This window comes from Dromiciops gliroides, chromosome 1, assembly GCF_019393635.1.
Source record: "Dromiciops gliroides isolate mDroGli1 chromosome 1, mDroGli1.pri, whole genome shotgun sequence".
Lineage (NCBI taxonomy): Eukaryota > Metazoa > Chordata > Mammalia > Microbiotheria > Microbiotheriidae > Dromiciops > Dromiciops gliroides.
In genome coordinates this window covers 443,110,558-443,130,164 of record NC_057861.1, presented here as the reverse complement: position 1 = coordinate 443,130,164, position 19,607 = coordinate 443,110,558, and the positions used below count along the sequence as shown (strand labels likewise).

Sequence of the window (19,607 nt, the reverse complement as noted above, 5' to 3'; positions counted from 1 at the left end):
AGTACTACTTCTTTACAAATGACAGCTCTCAAAATCAGGTGAAGTCATAGGTGGAAACTTTGAGAAATCAGATCTCTTCTGAGGTATCTCTCTGGGGTTGAGAGTTGGAGAAAGGTTTTCTTTACCTTTAGCTTTTTCTGCTAGGGCTAATAGATTGTCTTTTACCTTTTCTTTTTTGAGGCAATCAAGATTAAGTGACTTGCCCAGGGTTATACAGCTATTAAGTGTGTGAGACTGGATTTGAATTCAGGTCCTCTGATTCCAAGGCTGATGCTCTATCCACTGGCTACCTAGGTGCCCCCATAGTGTTTTCTTAATCATTTAATTCTCAGTCTTCCAAATAAAGCCCTTTTGGTGGGGTGGGCTGGGGCAATGAGGGTTAAGTGACTTGCCCAGGGTCACACAGCTAGTAAGTGTCAAGTGTCTGAGGCCGGATTTGAACTCAGGTCCTCCTGAATCCAGGGCCAGTGCTTTATCCACTGTGCCACCTAGCTGCCTCCCAAATAAAGCCCTTTTAAACTCATGTCATTTAAACTTTTTTTTTCATTTTACAACTTTAAGAAAAAAAGATGCTACCTCAGTTCCCTTGGGTAACATATCTCTACACACACACACACACACACACACACACACACACACACACACACTATAGAATCATTTAAAACATAGTCACTTCTATTTTAGGGCTTGTGTACACATCAGATGTCCTAGTGAACAAATTTTGGTCACAAGATATTTTAATCCATTATCCAACCTACCAAGCAATTGGGTCTTTAGAATGACTGGATGAAATGTGAACTTTGGACATTGTCTAGGATTCAGTTGAGCAAGCAGTGGTCAGAACACTGTATTTTTGAGTCAGAGACTAGATTCAAATCCTACATTTTTGATGGCTACTTTGTGACCTTGAGAAAGTCAGTGTCTGTGAGGGGCAGCTTTCTCATCTGTAAAATTAGGGAGTTGGACTAGATGATCACAGGGCTCCCTTCCAGCTCAAAATCAATGTTTTCATGACTCAAGCCCAGACATCTGAATTAAGTGCCAATGAAAACCTAGGGTCTGTTTATTCTGGATGTACCTCAACAATAACCATTCTCACACTATTATGGTACTGTTCTTTCTAGCCCAATTGGTCTCTGAACACAGGGAGGTGAGTAATAATGAGGACATAAGGCAAATGGTACATTTGTAGACCTGAAAATTGCAGTTTTAGCTTGGTTTGTTTTAGAAAAAAATGCAAGCATAGTTTATTTTACTTTTTTATTTTGTTAGCCAATTAATTTATGTATATTGTATTTTTTCTTCTTTATTCTCTATTATTTTATTCATAATTCTATTTTTCTTGATTTTATTTTTTATTATTTTAGTTTCTCGGATTTTATCTCATGGTACACACATGAACTACAAAAACAATTGTCCAAGCACAAAATCATGGGCCTCCCCCAACCCCACCAAAAATGTATGACCCCTTGTGGGTGCCTAGAGCTGAACCTGATGCTATATTTCTTCTTCTAGAAGCATTTAGCTATAATGTTAAAATATCCTAGACCACTCATTGCACCTCTCTTGATATCACTGATGATGAGGGGACCACGGTCACCAGCATCTACCCTTCCACTTAGTTCTTATCTACTTCCACCTCCTCTTTTTAAGTGGTGGTGGTCCCTCCACTTTCTCATAGTTATTATAAATGTCTTGCCCCACCTCATCTCTCTCTTTCCTCTTAATGTACAAAAGTCCGATTCAGTCCTATCTCTGACAATTTAAATCAGACTCCCTTTCACCATTAAGTTACTGCCTTGTTTCCCCTTCCTCCATCTCCAAGTTTTTTTTAATCTGTTTATATGATTGAACTCCCTTTATAGTAACAGTAACATAGAAACACCTGAGTAGCACAGTTGTCAGAACATCAGGAAGACATGAGTGTAATCTACTCTCAGATAGTTATTAGCTATATGACCCTGGGCAAGTCACTTTATCTCTGCCTCAATTTCCTCAACTATAATATGGGAATAATCACAACACCTACTTCACAGAATTGTTGTGAGGATCGAATGAGATAATATTTGTAAAGCACTTAGCAGCATAGTGCCTAGCATATGGCATTATTAGTGTTTATTCCCTTCCTTTCCTCCTTTGTCCTCAGTAACATTTATTGGCAGAGAGGCAGTGTGAAATAAATGGACAGAGGGCCAACCTCAGTTCAAGCCCTGCTTCTGACATTAACTAGTGGTCTATGCAGAGGCAAATCATTTAATCTTGATGCCCAAGGCAAATCTCTGGAAAATATATATATAAATTAAATATGAATCACCATATGCATCAGTGGTGGGAATTTCCACACAGTCAGGAGTTCCCACACCAATGAAATCATAGTTCTAGTTTTAAACAAAACTGCAGAATATATTCTTGATTATATTTCCCTGTTGATAAAAAATGATAGTGACTCAACCCCCGCCCCAGAAACACCCTGTGGATTGTAGTTTGCTTCATCCTAGCGAGATGATCTGAATCATTGACTACTGACGACTTTCATACTAATTGGTCAGCCAGGATACTCAGGACTTTATTGTCTCAGCTTGGCAATGAGAATGGCACATACTACAGAATCCAAACTCAGTGAAAATTAAGATAACTTAAACTGTGTGTGTGTCTATTTCTGGCCCTTTGTGAAAGTGAGGCGAATGTGTGCTGAGGTAGAAAAGAGGAAGGATATCAGAGAAAGTTCTGGTAATTATCTGCACAAAAATTTCAGCTTTACACTGTGCTGTGCAGTAGCAAAGATATAGCTGCAATCACCCCCTTCCCAAACTCCCTGCATAAGGGTATTTTATTAATCTCTTTCAATCAATTAGTTCCTTCTAGAAGTGATTTAATGGCAATTGATTGTGATGGTATTGGCGCCCAACTGGATTGAGAGTCATGAAAGAATAAGACAAATCACAGTATAGCAAAACAAGATTTTTAGGTTTCTTTGGTGAAACAAAAGTAGATATAAAAGTTACAAAGATTTTAGAATTTCATTCACAAAAAAAACCAGACATTCACATTATACACTATACAAGTTATAATATAAATATAAGAAAGTATTATGTGCATTGTAATGGAAGAGAAAAGAAAACATACAGGTCAACACTGGTCATATTGCCTTCTAGAACACCCAAAGGTGTGATTTCATTGAGTGCAGCAGCCAGTGGGAGTTCTTTAAAGACGATGTATCATTGCAGCCACTGTACCTTCTTGTAAGCCATGCAAGGCAGGTGTTACTTGAAAGAGAGATCATCTGTTTGAATTACTGCCCTACTTCAACTTTGCATTTGTTTTCTATTCTTCTCACAGTCTTTGTACCCTAAAGGAGGGGAAGATCCCATTGCCTTCTTTCCATTACATGGTGGTGGTGTTTTTTTTAAGGTTACATTTCATGGGTGATGTTTCTAAGTCACCTTCAGCAGTTAACCACCCAGATAAAAGGGAGTGGACTGAAAGGGGAAGGAGAAGGGAAGAAGTCCTACGTTCACTCCATCTAACATGAAGAATTGCCTACACTATTCCCGAGTATATTCTTCTTGCTTAGCCTGGGATAATACCCAATACCATCTTCTGTAAGCTATACACATTTTTCACTCTTTTCATAATAAACAAATTATGCACTATATTCATCACATTATTTTGTTGGGGACAAAGCACGTACATTCCACGGAACCAAACTGGATGAGGAAAATGTGGGGACTAACACTGAAAAGTAACCACTAAACTAAGTCAATTTTCTGATCATGGGGGAAAAATAACATCCAATAAATTAAATCCGTATGGCTTACTTCATTTATTTATGTATGCGTCACAGCTGCAGCATTCATACATAAACATTCATAACTTTATAAAAGATTAAAAATGGTTATATATACAAAATTATTTTCTGAGTGTTGTTGTTGCTGTGGTTGTTGTTTTTAACTTTTAAAAAAGCTTCAGGTCTGTATCCATTTGAAATGCAGAAATCTGTAACTGAAAACTAGTTAGTGTTGTGAAAACCATTAGAAAGTGAACCTGGTTGAGTTAATAATTAGCACTTTGACCCCTAAAGATGCTCTTGACCATAGGAAAGTCCTTTCTGTCCGGAGTCCTTTCTTGTTGAGTGATGAAGATAGAATGCAGCCAAAAAAAGTTCCATGTTGCAGTCCCTAGTTGAGCCTTCATGTGCTACTGTCCCTAGCTTCACCAGGAAGCCAAGTGCACCAGTGGCAGAGAGTGGTGCAGCATCCTACAAGATTGCTTAGCTGTGTCCAGTAAGAGCCAATCTCAGGCTTGTTGACATATACAGGGTAATTAAAACCATTTCCAGCCTAAACAAACTACATAAAAGCAGCTGAGTCAATGATTAAAGACCTCTGAGGCCATATAATCATCATTAAATATGCCTGAACTTAGTGTGACTTTTCATTTTATATACAAGATTAAAAACAACATTAAATCATCTTATTTACATTGTCATTGGTGCTGAAATTGAGCTGTTTAAATAGTACAGTAGGCTGGTATACATTATAAAATGGTCCCCACTGGAGGCATATAGAAAACTAAAGAAATTGAATAGGCTGGAAATTGGGGGTTTTTTCTTACCTCATTTTTCTTTTTTTTTTTTCCTCTTTTTTCCCTTTTTAAAAACTTTCCTGTTAAATTCCAATACTTTCTTTTGAAATGTTTTGTGGGCACCATGGCCCAAAGTTACTGGATGTTGATCCCAAATTTCAGAACAATCTGATAATACTTCTAAAAGTGATAGGAAAGGCACAGTAAGTTAGGACTTTGGCTGAAATGATGAAAATCCACGTTCACCATTTGAGGGATCAGCGCCTTGAGTCCTGCCACCTCCTGCTCCAGCGATGAAAGTGTTTCGGTGAATTTATTGAATTGTCCTTGGCTGATGAGGAATTTTTAAAATGTTTCTTAGAATAAGTCCTTTGGTATGTGGATGCTATATGAAAGGAAAAAAAGAAAGAGAACATAACAATATTACTTGTTCCGCACCTTAAACTACCGATACCGTAGGTGGAATATTGTGGGTGGCTAATAGTTGTTAAAGCAGGGCTGTCCGTTCTTTCTAAATGACCACTTACGGTTCTGGCAGGTAATTTTAGGCAAAGCCCATCTTCCATTTCCTAGACACCGGATAGTTGGAAGGTGGCGTTGAATGAAACCATCTTTGCAGTGGTATCTAATCAGGGAGTTGATTTCATAGCGAGGTTTCATCTTTCCAAAGGTCTTGGCATTTTCTACAACAGGGGGTTGGCCGCAAGCAACTAAAGAAAAATAAGAGTCATTTCCAAATATATTCTAAACACTATATTCATATGACAATCTCAGGATTTAAGGCATTGACTCTAATCATCTGTAACTAAGGAAGCCATTTGGAATTCAGAAATCTATGCCATAAGGCAAGTTTGAATTATATAATTTTTCATTCTGTTTTTATTATAGGACCATAGGTCTCCATGTTAATGCAAGCTCATTTCATTGCATTTCTAGCTAAGTGTGAGAAAATAATTATTAATAATGGGTTTTTGGAGGGACCCTTTCTCTACCCTCCTCCCACTTTAGAGAGGTACTTTTTAGAAGGGAGCTCTAATCCTGTACAGGACATACCATAGAGGTGGAGAATAGACTCTTTGACTAGCTCAGTGAACTGGCACCTATCTGGACTTTGCCTTTTCCCCTCAAGGGGTCTCTGGTTAGACACTGATGTCATCACAGTAGAGCTCATTTTAATATAGACCACCTTCAAGTCACGTCAACCAATGGAATTGAATGATGCTTGCCAATTAGCTTGGATCAGTGTGTAAGGAGTCACCTCTGTTGAAAAGAGGAAAAAGACTAGACTGGAGGGGCTTGCTTTCTTGGCTCTTTTCCCCTGGACTCTCTTTTACTCTCCATGCACCCTCTCCTCTCCCTCTTGGCTCAATACCCTGGGTATGTAATTGTTTAGGCCTGTGACTAGTGGTTAAGTTAGGGAGATATGTGGTCAATACATTAATAATATGTGATATCAATTAATAATTAATGTTTACTGCCAAAACAGGTACAATAGTCATTAGTATAAAATTTAGTAATATTTTAGAAAACCCAGCCTAGTCACCCAATAATTTAAATAACACATAAGAATGCTTGAAAACATTTCAGAGAAACAAATGTCAGGCCTGTGCTTATATTGTAGACTATTGCTAATGGAGGAGGAGGGGGAAATGGCAGGGCTTAACATAATATTGCCCTACAGAATGACCAAAAGCATGATTACATTGAGCTTAGCAGTCAATGGAATTTCCTTTAGGACAATACTTCTGATAACAACTCTTAAGGATTTCCAAAGCACTTTTCTCACAATCACCTTGTGACCTAAGTAGGGGCAGTATTTTCACTTCCAGGTTACAAATGAAAATATTAAGATTTAAGTGTGTAATTTGACCGTGCTTATGGCTAGGATTTGAACTCTGGCATTCCAATTCCAAGCCCAGTACTTTTTTCCCACTGCACTAAGATACCCCATTTATGAGTCTGGCTACTGTTTTTCCTTACAGACCACAGCAGGTTCACTTTAAGGAGAAATCAATTCCAGGCTAATTCCTGTCTCTCATCATCATCAAAGACAGAGGCTTTCCTTATTTAATACCCACCTCCATATGGTACTAGACAAAGCAGGTTCACCCTCAAGGAACTTAGAATATAAAACAAGCCCACAGCTTCACAATCTGGAAGCTTTCTTTCATTTCTGATCAATATCCCTTCTGCTTCAATTTAATTCCCCATTTCCTCTTGTTCTGTCCTTAGTGGAGAGAGTGAACACTGGTCATCAAAATAATAAATAACAATCCCAAACAAAGAGTTTTCAACTTCTGAGTCAACCAAAAGAAAAAAATGGACAGGGAAGCCTATAAACATTGGTTATGATTTCTCGTTTTTACTAGGAAATTTTACCCACCATCAACCTACATTAGCCAATAGTAGCACACAACAAAGAAGCCTTGTTAATTTGAAACTCAAGGGACTAGAAAGGAAAAACAAAACAAAACAATTATTAAACTAACAGGATTTCTATTATCCAGTGAAAAATAATTGAACACTTAACTTGAAAATATATTTTAAGTACTTTTGAATGAATTTTTGTAAAATTAATCATGTTTTTGCTATTGTTGTTCAGTCATTTAGTCATGTCCAACTCTTTGTGCCCCCATATGGTGTTTTCTTTGCAAAGATACTAGAGTGGTTTGCCATTTCCTTCTCTGGTGGATTAAGGCAAACAAAGTTAAGTGACTTGCCCAGGGTCACAGGGCTAGTGAGTGTCTGAGGCTGGATTTGAACTCAGGTCTTCCTGACTCCAAGACAAAAAGTGCTCTATACTACCTCTACACACATACACATATACATATATACACATACACAAATGAATGTAGCCATGCATAGACAAAAATGCTGATGAGGAGTGTAATTTTTCTCAGTCTGAAGGAGGTACTGGAGGATCATGGGATATGCAAGTGACAGGGTAAGGGGAACTTTGGCAGGAACTTTGGAATATCAGAAGGAAGGGATGAAAGTCAGCTACGGCTTGTAAGGGAAGAGTGCTACTACCCTGAACTGAATTATAAACATGAGAAGCTGGAGCATTGTCTGATTTATTGATCGATCCACTTAAAAAGTAATCTGCTTTGCCACTGCCTGAAGAACTGTCATCTCTCACCATTATTGTTGTCATTCGGTCATTTTCAGTTGCGTCTGACTCTTTGTGACCCTATTTGGGGTATTCTTGGTAGAGTTACCAAAGTAGTTTGCCATTTCCTTCTCCAGCTCATTTTACAGATGAGGAAACTGAGACAAACAGGGTTTAAGTGACTTGCCCAGGGTCACACAGCTAGTAAACATCTAAGGCCAGACTTGAATTTCAGGCAGATGTCTTCTTGACTCCAGGCTTCCATGTTCTTTCCTTTATACCACTGAGATGCCCCTTGCCATTAAATCTTATTTATTTGTTATCTGTACTTTAATAATGTGTCTAACTCCAGTTAAAAAGAAGTTTATTCACATTGCATTTTGATTGAGTGTTTTCTGGATAGAACAAGGGAAGAGGAGTTAATTCCCTTGGTCCCAGCATGCCAATGGTTCCCTTGTATTCACTGCTGGATTCTACTACAGCCCCAAGACCTCCCTTCCCTAAGGGATACACATACACATACACAAACATCTACACAAATTCGCAGTAGACACTGCTTAGCAAAGAAGTGAGTAAAAGAGAATTTATGAAAAAGGAGAGGGAAGATAGCCCCTCTGAGAATCCCAGGTAAAAGATGGCCTTGTAACACTTTCTTATCTGCTGCATCAAACTTTTCCAGTGGAAGCTTGAACAACAAAAGTCTAAGTACCTTCTGCCCAAAATTTAAAAAATAATAATAATTGCTTAATCTTTGAAATGCAATTTAATATTCAGAAGGAATATCTGTCTGCCATATTTGTTTGATGGGATAAAATTGTACTTAACTAAAAACGTTTAGTTGGTCTATGTCACACCCTTGATAGAAGAGCTAAGACCAATACTAGTCCCATCATAATAAGATCCACAAAGATAGCAAGTTTGATGGATGCTTTATGATACCCTCCTAAGGGTTTTTATGAAAAATAAATATGGGTGGGAGGCATGTTTATCCATCATTCAAAATAAAGCTGAAAATTAAAGAAGCTAGAGTGATAAATGACTTTAGAAGTAAGCTCTGCCTGAGTATCAGAAGGGTGAAATAAAGCCTATGAAGATGGAATAGTTTCCCAACTATTACACAATTTTCATGGACCCCTTAAAGAGTGGTTAATTTTCTCTCCAGCTACGTGACAACTCAAATGCACATTGAGTCAAATTATACTTTTTTTTCATGTAGAGAGAATTACCTGTTCCTTTCTTGCAGGTATAAGTGAGATGGTAATTGCACGGGACATCATTCCACTGACCATCCTCATGCCAAATTATTACTACACAGTCTTCTCCAGAAGAAAAAAAGCTGTCTGGCTGATTTGGCCTCCAATTCTCATATTGCTGTAAAAGTAGAGAAAAAAATGTGACTTAGCAGCCCAAAGATACTTACCTCCTTTACGTAAATACTTCTAAAATAGACTGTACTTAGATAATCAATAGAGCATGTAAGAGTAATTGCTTATCTTTCTATAGCACTTTAAGGCTACAATGTGTTTTCATGTACATTAGTTCATCAGATCCTTACAATAACCCGGAGGGGTAGATGGTGTGAGTATTATTATCCTCACTTCATGGAAGTTAAAACTGAGGCTCATAGGAGTTAAAAGTTTTGCCCTAGATCACATAGCTGGTAGGTAGCAGAGTCAGGGCTGGAACCCACCTCTTCTGATGTCAAGTCCAGGACTGTTTCCACTACATCATGCTGCCTCTAAAGGCCTATTCATCATAAAATTGATGTAGGAGTGTTGAAGAAAAAGAGCTTTGGATATTTAATGGAAAATATACATAATATCTCCCAAATTGCCTGTTCACCAAGTTTATACGCTCCTGTAATAAAATCCCTTGTCTTTAGGGATATTTGTTATTATATGCGGAATTTCTTTAGAATCAGTAATTATTGCTGCTTATGCACATGTTATGTCTCGTTTCCTGGAGACCTGGTTGAAGTTGATTCCCAGATGTCTGAATGTGCCATGTTTAATCTTTTCTCACCTTTTGATTTTAACTCGGGAAGAATTTTTTTTTTTATTCTTGTTCTTCTAGAAGCATTTTAGAGCCAAACACCATTTGTTTTTATAGGAAGTATACTTGGACCTATGCTGATAGACCACCATTCTGATGCTCTGATTTTCTCAGATCAAACAACGTTATAAAAGGAAATCTCACTGACAAGTAACCATTATGAATGATGCAGTAATCATCAATTTTAAGAAAAATTGGCAATGATCAGCATATCCAAGTGAAAAAAATCTCAATTCTGGCTGTTGACACAATGCCATACATCTTAATGAAAACTGAAAATTTAAATAATTCATCCATATTTTTGTCTATACAATACCAAACTTTTGGCTAGGAATAAATATCCCAATAGTTGATTTTTTTCACCTTTTAATCTGATCATCAGCATTGTATAGACAGCTTCTGTGCCACTTAAAAGAATGATTCTTTTATTTTTTATTTAATGTATTTTTGTTGCATTTTACATTCTGAACTGTCTCTCTTTGTTCCTCCCCCACCCCCGCACTAGAGAAGGTCAACATTTGAGATAGATATATGTGCATATGTGCACACACATGGAGAGAAGCATAATACACATAAATATATGTATATAGAAGTATGCATAGGATAGTTTTACATAATTATATATGTGGATATTATATATATATATATAAAACCATACTATGCATACTTCTTTTTATCATTATTCTTTCACAATGTACTAGCTGATATAGCTGTTTCCAAAAGAGGTGCAGTCACTTACGAGACCTGGTTTCTTGTTGTTATTCTGCAACTACTTATATGACCTTAGACAAGAGACCATTTCTCCCTCCCTCAGGTTTCTTGCTTTAAACATGAGGATATTTGATTTGATTAAATGTCCTCAAAGGTCTGTTCTCAGCCTTAAAATTCTGAATCAGTGCAAGTTTATATACACATTTATTTTTGGTCTGGAAATCTGATATCCTTTGTGTTAGCAATTGCCAAGAAGGAAACTCCCTCTTTGGAGTCTAAGAGAGCTGCCAATGCACACCAAAAGTTAAGTGACTTGCTCAACGTCACAGTCATTTGTTAGAAGCAGAATCCAAATTGGGGTCTTCTTGATTTTGAAGCTAGCTTAATATCTACTACACCATGCTGCCTTTCTCACATATGCATAAACTATAAGAAAATATGGATTCTGGCTTAATGTTCTCTGTGCCTTCATCAAAGGAAGGTCATTGCATTGGATAAGTTATTTCTAAAATGCAATATAGGGAAAAGCTCCCTTTTTGATAACCATCCTTGCCTATCCACTAATACTGTGATATATACATTACATTCTTATATAAACACTCTTCATTTGTGTCAATGTGTGGTTTACTCTAAATACAGTCAAAGGCAAATATCACTCTTTGAAAATGAAGATTGTATAAAATACTATTTGGATTTTTTTTTTAAGTTATGTAATCAGGACAGCTAGGTGGCGCAGTGGATAGAGCACCGGCCCTGGAGTCAGGAGGACCCGAGTTCAAATTCGGCCTCAGACACTTAACACTTACTAGCTGTGTGACCCTGGGCAAGTCACTTAACCCCAATTGCCTCACTAAAAAAAAAAAAAAAAGTTATGTAATCAGTTGTGTTACTGGGGGCAGACTGACTCTTTAAGGGAAAAGACTGGATCTGAATTCATCAAGTATTGGTTCCTGTGACTTTTTTTGCTAATATGCCAGTCTTGCATCACAAAATAAGTTTGCTATTTGAAATGCTAATAGATTCCTCTTAGAGGAATAAGGAAGTTAAGGTACTCAGTAACTCAGCCCCTGCCGCTGACTCCCTAAAGACTGTCTTTCTATCTGTCTTTCTCCTCTACTCTCTTCTTCTTTCCTCTCATTTCTCTCCTCTCTTCTTTTTTTTTAATGCAGCAAAAGTACTTCACTAAAATCATACACTTAAGCCAGAGACAATTGTCAAGACAGTCTTTAAAAGATTATATAAATGGCCAGAAGCAAGAAAGGAATCTCTTTAGAAGAACAGGTTTTGGCAAATATGCCAGGAAGAATAAGGGTCTTGTTTCCCTCTGTAGGTAGTGCTTCTTCCACTCCATCCTCCCCACTTCCCCAAGGCCTCGGAATATTTAACTGAGCATTATGACACTACCAGAATAGTTAGGTGAATTGTACTATGATAGAACTCTTTTGTCCCCTCCCTCCCACTTCTTGTAATGACAGATGTTATGGAACCCCAACCTTACCTCCCAGGCTGCCACAAGGGAAGAACTGAGAGGAAGTAGTCTCTGATCATCATCTCTTCACTCAGCAGAAACCAACATTTGCACTACCCTTTGCTACCTTTTAATCCCAACTATTTTCTTTTGCTCTGTTAACCCTTCTTCCCTCAATTCCAACCCCAACCCTTAGCCTTTGCTTTTAGTTTTACCCCTTTTAAAAAAGTTGAGAAAAACAGCAATAAAATTTTTTAAAGGTGGGAAAAACTATATATAACCATTTTTTGGTATGTCACCAACTTATCATTAGCAAAAGAACTTAGAGCAATATAAAAATAAAGACCAAATGAGAAAGAGTTTATATAAAGACTCAGTGTAAAACCCATAATTAATCCATTCTCTGGTCAAAGATTTCTCATTCCCACAGTACTTATATTTTATTTGAAAACTCAGAGCCTATTGCAGACTAGTAAATAACCTTTTAAGTTGAACATTACTCTGTCACCATAAAACTACCTCCTGGTGACCTTTGTATACACATTTTAGAAGAAATGAACCACAAAATCTTAGGTTTTTCTTCCCTGACAATCGATGAAACTATTAGGAAGTCTACATATACATTTCCCTTATGACCTTTTCTTAGAACATGCATTCAGTAGATGTAGCATCTAGTTATCAAATTCAATTAACTCTAGTGTTTGGGGCAGCATAAATTTCCTAACAATCTTGAACCATCAAGAGCTCATTTTCATGCTGAAATGAAGTTCACTATGTCATTCCTCCATTTCCTTGATTTTCAAGAATAAAGCAGGCCCAGTTCAGGCTTTTGGCTAAAGGTTTAATAGTCTTTGGTGGGAGTTGTTCTTGGCACTGAAAACTGATTTAAAACTTGTGTTCTGGGTTGTTATTCGACAGAACTGTGGCCTAGTGGTGCAAGACCCAATCTCAGCTCTGTGGTTTTTACAAGAATGTCTGATCTCCACAGGCATGTCACACTGTTGTTGTCTCCTATCAGATAGCAGCATCACTGCATGGATTTATCTTGGTGAGGTTGATTTGCATTGTCTCCACAGCACTGCCAAGCTTGGAGCCTTGGAATTTCTGCCTTTCTAAGCAAACAGCTGCCTTTGTCTCCACCAGATCTTCTGCAGTCATTACAGTCTAATAAATGTTACTTGGGAGGAGAATAAGCATATTTTTAAAAAAGCTAATATGTGACTTAGAATCACAGAATCTATTTTTATGATTAAAGTGAATCCACTACTAAAATCCTGCCCAGATGCTATGCTAGTGGCCTTGGGTTCTAAAAATTGCTGGCATTATAGAATCTCTGGCAGATCCTTCCAAATTAAGAGAGCTAGGATGGGATGGTATCTGAAGATGAGAGAAGTTTCTCACAGGGAAGGGTATAGGCAGTCTTTGGCCATGGCATTAAACCATCTACCTGATTATGGAAGGGTTATCATCTTGTACTGGAATAAAATTAATTACATCAGAAACTAGGGATCGATCTGTACTACCTATGTCACTGAGTTTGTGTGAGGACAAAGCCTATGATCACTGTCTGGGCCAATAGATATGACAGACTAAATCGTGATCTACAAGTTACATTATCTTTCCCCTTTGTTTCAGGGAACATGTGTTTATTGGACAAAGAGTAGACCAGAACTCCACCATCTTGTTATATTTGTCTCTTCCCTTGGAAGAGAAATTATTGACTAGATAGAGAGAATCAGCAGATCTCCCAGAAGCATCTCTATTCCCATGGGAACAGAGCCAAAAGGTCTCTCCAGGTGGTGATCTATGGATCCACTACCTCTTCTCAGGCTACATGGATATGTTCACAATAATTTCAAAGCATTTATACAGAGTATATGTTGGGAATGGTAGAGCCCTGATAAAGTAGCAATGTTCATTCCTTTTGTTTAACCAGGTGCTTGCTGCCCATGCCTAGGCTATATATAAGACCCTCAGCTTCTCCTTTTCCCAAAGGGAAAACGAAAATTAAATTTATAATTATATGCACAAAATGAAACCTAAAAAAATACAGTTAATTCTCTGTTATCTATTTTGTCAGGGATGGAGGAAAGACTGGTTCCTTTAATCCAAAATCAACATAAATACAATGTAAGCATAAATAATTTCAGTCCCATCCATTCTTTAGATGGGGGAGTAGCCCCAAAATGTGTTATAGGAGAAAATCAAATTTAGATTTGAAATTTGGTACCAAAAAATCAGACAAAATAATCCACATGCAGGATATCAAGAACTGACTTGTGTGTGTGTAAATGTAAAATGTTTTTGAAACTGCTGATTGTTACCTAACAAAGTTTATTTTACTTTATGATCATTAATCTTATATATCACTGAACTAATCTTCCTTATTCATTGATTGGGTTATTTCTTTCTGCTTAAAAACTTCAGCCATTCATTAGTCCTTTGTCTGGCTTCCTAAGACTTCCACAATCTGACATAACTCCCCTTTTTCTGCCTTTTCTCACTTCTACTTTCTTTATCTTGCAGCCAAACAAAACTAAATACTATCCTCCTGAAAACTCTCTGTGCTTTCTCACTTTCATGCCTGGAAATAAGGCATAAGTCTGACCACGTCTTTTCCCGACTCAAAAGAACTTCAGTGGTTCCCTATTGCCTCTAGGATAACCTAAAACCTCCTCAGCCTAGCATTTCAGGACTTCTGCTGACCTTTCCCACTTTACCTCTCATTACTTTTCTCCATTCCAGCCAAGCCACTGCCCCTTCCCTTGTTCCTTATGCCATCTATAGCTTTCACAGGTCATTTTACATGCTGGAAGTCATTCCCTCCCCATGCCCATGGATTCATCCCCAACTTCGGTTAGGCACCAACATTCTCGGTGAAACTATCCACAGTACCTATTAGTGCCATCTTCCCCTTCAAATAGTCCTAGAACTTTGCTGATTTTCTCCTTTGCATACTTTACCCTCTACCACATGTTTTATTTACTTATGTCATGTTCCCTCCATAGAAGGCTGTCTCCTGGAAGTCATGAACGGTTTTTTACTGGTGTTTTTTGTTAGTTTGTTTTTTTGTTCTTGCTTGTGTACCCCAAGCAGCTGATCCAGCAGTGTCTTACATGTAAACGGCACTTTAGAAATGCTTTTAAAATTATACCCAGTTTAATTTCCTTTATTGTTCCCTATGCTTGGTTATAACCAACATCTCTTTATAAAGAGGTCTTGGTGTCCATGATTTTGTACCAACTTTCTCCCATGCCTAGAATGTTCTCCCTTCCCACCTCCACATTTTAAAACCTCTGGGGTCCTTCAAAACTTTTAAGTACCATCTTCTACAGGATGATTTTCCTGGTCTACCTACCTGCTAGGGCCTTCTATAAAGATAACTTGCATCTGCTTCATCTGTTTAGCTAGCTAGCTAATCATCTACCTAGATAATCAAATCTCTTTATTATCTACCATCTATCTATCTATCTATCTATCTATCTATCTATCTCTATATACCTATATAGGTACATATTGTCTCCCCTCTTAGAATATAAGATTCTTGAGGGCAGAAGCTTTTTTATTTATTATTCTTTGTGTCCCTGGCATTTATGATAGTTCCTGGAACATAGTAAGAGCTTAACAGATTATTCTTGATTAATTGATACATCTTTCCCTTTTCTTTTCCCCATTGAACGCTCATCCATTCTTGTAAGTCCAACTCACATAACACCTCCTTCACAAAGCTTTCCCTTATCTCTCATCTACCCTGGTGAGTCACAACTTTTCCCTCAGACCTCAGGTGTCATTTATTTTTTTAAATTTCTATAATATGCATATCATGTATGACTGTGCACTAAAATTATGTCTAGGTCTCATTCCCCCACCCACCTACTCCATTAGACTACAATTTCCATGAGGAAAAGAACTATGTCTTATCTAAATTTTGTGTCTCCTCTAGTGCCTAGCACAGTGGTCTGCACACAGTAAGTTATAAATGTTTGCTGAACTGAATTTAATTTAGGTAAAACTATTTTGCTTCTTTTCTAGGAGTATGACTTTATCAGTATAAGGGAATTTTCTCTATTCTGACTTATCTGTAGTTTACAGCCTTAGAGAATTGCCTGGGGCACTAAGATGTTAAATGATTTGCCTATAATCCTACAGCTAGTGTATATAAGAACTAGGACTTGAACCCAGCTCTCCCTAACTTCAAATTTAGCCCTCTATCAACTACATCGTTGTACCTCTCTGCAAAAATATACTGTATCCCCAAAGACGATTATTTCAGCTAAATTGGTTTCAGTCATTATTCATTACCACAACTCTACTCCCTCACCATGTCCATCCAAAAATATTGGTTGCCAAATACATAAAGGGATCCAAGCAATACTGGCCCAAATCCAATAGCTCTGCTATATAGTTATATCTTCATGTGAATTCTCTCTGTCTCTATAAACCAGGGAAATTATTACTGATTCTTATTCTGAAAAACTCAAACCAGACTCAAACTAGCTATCATCAAAGCTAGTCTTAAAATTGACAAATGTTTATGCTCTCTTGTCCACAGGACTTGTTCTTTGCTTCAAAGAAAACAAAACAATACACTTGAGTTTCCCATTAATGGAAAAGGCAACAATAATCAAGAGGGTCCATCCACAGCAGAAAGCATTTTTGTCTTCAATAACATTGATCAAGGGTTACTTCTCTGAGAAAGGAGATCTAATGCCAAGAAAAAATATACCCATCATAAGAGAGATGATAGCCAATTCTTCTCACTCAGAAGAACCCTCTGGAATCACAAACATTTCTATCCTCTCTACCTCCTTAGGAATATCTCCATTCAATCAGTATGTGAACTCTGCTCCTCAAGGTAATGAATAACTCATTAAAGCCAGACTGTGTTTGTATTCTATCAAGGTGAATTTGTGCTTGCTCAGCCTTCCTGATATCTGTTGTAGTTCAGAGATACTAATCATTCTTTTATCACTGAATTACACAATGAGTGGATTGTTGCCATAAATAACCAGGATTTTAAAATTCCAACCTAGCCAAAAGACAACTTGTGGGATGAACCTCAACAAAACAAACTAAGGTTGAAAACAAATTTAATCAGGTGACCTTTTCATCATGCAAAGGCCTATGACTCTATTATTAAGACAAAGAAGTTCTCCATCAGATTAGTAACCAGCCTTAATTTTCTTATTTAAAAACTTAATGAAAGAAGGTAATTTAGGACAAGCATCAAGATTTTCTGTTAATGAAAGACTGTAGAAAATGATATTCCTTTGTTGCCTTTCTAAATGCAAGTCATTGTGGATACCCACTTCCTCAGAGAATCTCTCATATAATGCAAGTATGTGGGGAATGGGGCATCCAGGTGGTGTAGTGGATAGAGTGCTGGGCCTCGAGTCAGGAAGACTCATCTTCATGCGTTTAAATCTATATTCAGACACTTACTATTTGTGTGACCCTGATCAAGTCACTTAATCCTATTTGCCTTAGTTTCCTCATTGATAAAATGAGCTAAAGAAGGAAATGGCAAACTACTCTAGTATCTTTGCCAAGAAAACCCCAAAAAGAGGTCCCAAAGAAGCAAACATGACAGAAAAATGACTAAAAGACAAAAATGTGGGAAATAGCTCTTCATAGGAGGCAGTGTCTGAAGCAGGTAGAATCCAAATGAAGAAGGCTACTACTCAGAGACATTGTCTTTTAGAACCTTATCAGACAACTTGAGAACTTCATGTTAAAAAGCACTTCCCACATTTTTCATTACTTTGATCTATCTGTCTCACCAATATAGCTACTTTTGCCAGTGATGTGGGTCCTAACCCATCTTTACTCCCTCATCTGATACAGCTCTTAATCATATCCTCCTAAACATTCTCTATGAGGGACCCACCCAAAATGTTCTTAGCCCTTCTGTATATCTCTTGACATTTTATGGATACCATTACATGCTCCATTGCATACCTTGTACATAGTAGGTATTTAATAACTATTTGCTGAATTGAATTAAGCAGAATATATGTACATACATATATATATATGTGTGTATGAATGTATGTCCATATACACACACATACATACATACACACAGGTACACACTAATAGATACGAATATAGAGAGACAGATTCATATATGTTTATACAAAGATATGTATATATGCATGCATGTATGTATGTATACATACACACACAGTTCTATATCTATATCTTGGGCAACCAGGTGGCACGGTGGATAGAGTTATAGGCCTGGAATCAGAAAGACTCATGTTCTTGTGTTTAAATCTGGCCTCAGATACTTCCTAGCTGTATAACCTTGGGCAAGTCACTTCACCCTGTTTGCCTCAGTTTCCTCATCTGTGAAATGAGCTGGAGAAGTAAATGGCAAAACTACTCTAGCATCTTTGCCAAGAAAACTCCAAATAGGATTACAAAGAGTCAGAAATGACTGAAACGACTGAACAACAAATATCTATGTCTGTTCAATTCTGAGCCTCCTTGATAACAGGGACAGTCCCCCCCCCACACACACACACACACACACTTTATATCCCCGAAATTTAGCACAGTGTCTGGCACATAGTTGGAGATGGAAATGGCAAGCCACTCTAATATCTTTGCCAAGAAAGCCCCAAATGAGGTCACAGAGAGTCGAACACCACTGAAAATAACTGAACAACAACTGGAAGATAAAGGGTGCTTAATAAAAGCTTGTTGACAGTCTGTATCTCTAGAAAGAAATGGATAGAGATAAGGATGAGATATGGATAGGGATGTTAAACTTAGAGATCTATAGAACCCTTGATATTCACCCTAATTTAGAGAGAGGGGAAATTCCTTAAGAAGAAGTCTAGCACACCCTTATTACTTTCTTCAAAGTATTGTAAAGGAATGGAATTGGTACCAGATCAGTTAAATAAACATGTTTGGAGGTTCAATAAAAAGGGTTCACCAGTGGTATAAAATATTTCTGAGGGTGAGCAGGCTAAATGAATTTCCACAAACAATTGATTACTTCAAAAGAAAAAATACTGAATACAAGAAAAAATGCTAGATTGTTTGGGAATATAAGACCACCAATACTGGCACTTGATGGATCTGTGCTCTTCATGTAAAGTAATCTAAAAGTATTGAAATGAGAGAGACATTTCAATTTCAGCAAACTAATCTTTTCTGAGTTTTTTGTTTTGTTTTTTAAAGAAAGCTCTAGGTGCAGGTTATATCATGAATAACCATGGCATTTTCTTTGAATGGCTCGATAAGCACCATGTATTTTAGAACTGAGAAAAGATTTCATTAGTTAATCATTACAAATGGTAGCATATTCGTATGTTATACTGATAACTAGAATCAGCAGAAGTGCATAAATCTAGAACTGGAAGGGGCTACAGAAACAATCTAGAACAAGAAGCTAATTTTACAGATGAGGAAACTGAGGCTCTGATGTGACTGCTCTGATATCATAGAGGTAATTACTACATGTGTCTAATGAAATAAGCATGCTGGATACATTATTAATAATATATAGTCAGTTAAGTGGTGGTAAAGTGGATGGGACCTTGGATTTGGAGTCAGCAATACTTTTCACTAAAAATCTGTGTGACCCTAGGCAAGTCACTTAACCTCTCCTAGATAGGATCAGTTTCTACACCTCTAAAATCAGGATAATTCAAGACTCTACCTCTTAGGGTT

The 19,607-nt window shown here is 37.4% G+C and overlaps 1 protein-coding gene across 2 annotated transcripts in view; it reads right to left on the bottom strand.

The window, feature by feature from the left end:
* Nucleotides 1-2,956: 2,956 nt before the first annotated feature.
* The window catches only part of VCAN (versican), a 136,809-nt gene continuing 120,158 nt past the window's right edge, over nt 2,957-19,607 (bottom strand). For both annotated transcript variants that reach the window (XM_043978597.1, XM_043978596.1), the window contains 3 exons: nt 8,920-9,064; nt 5,112-5,294; nt 2,957-4,969 (listed from right to left, as the gene is read on the bottom strand). In XM_043978597.1, coding sequence (XP_043834532.1) covers nt 4,842-4,969; nt 5,112-5,294; nt 8,920-9,064 — 456 coding nt within the window. In that variant the 3' untranslated portion in view covers nt 2,957-4,841. The remainder of the gene's footprint in view (nt 4,970-5,111; nt 5,295-8,919; nt 9,065-19,607) is intronic.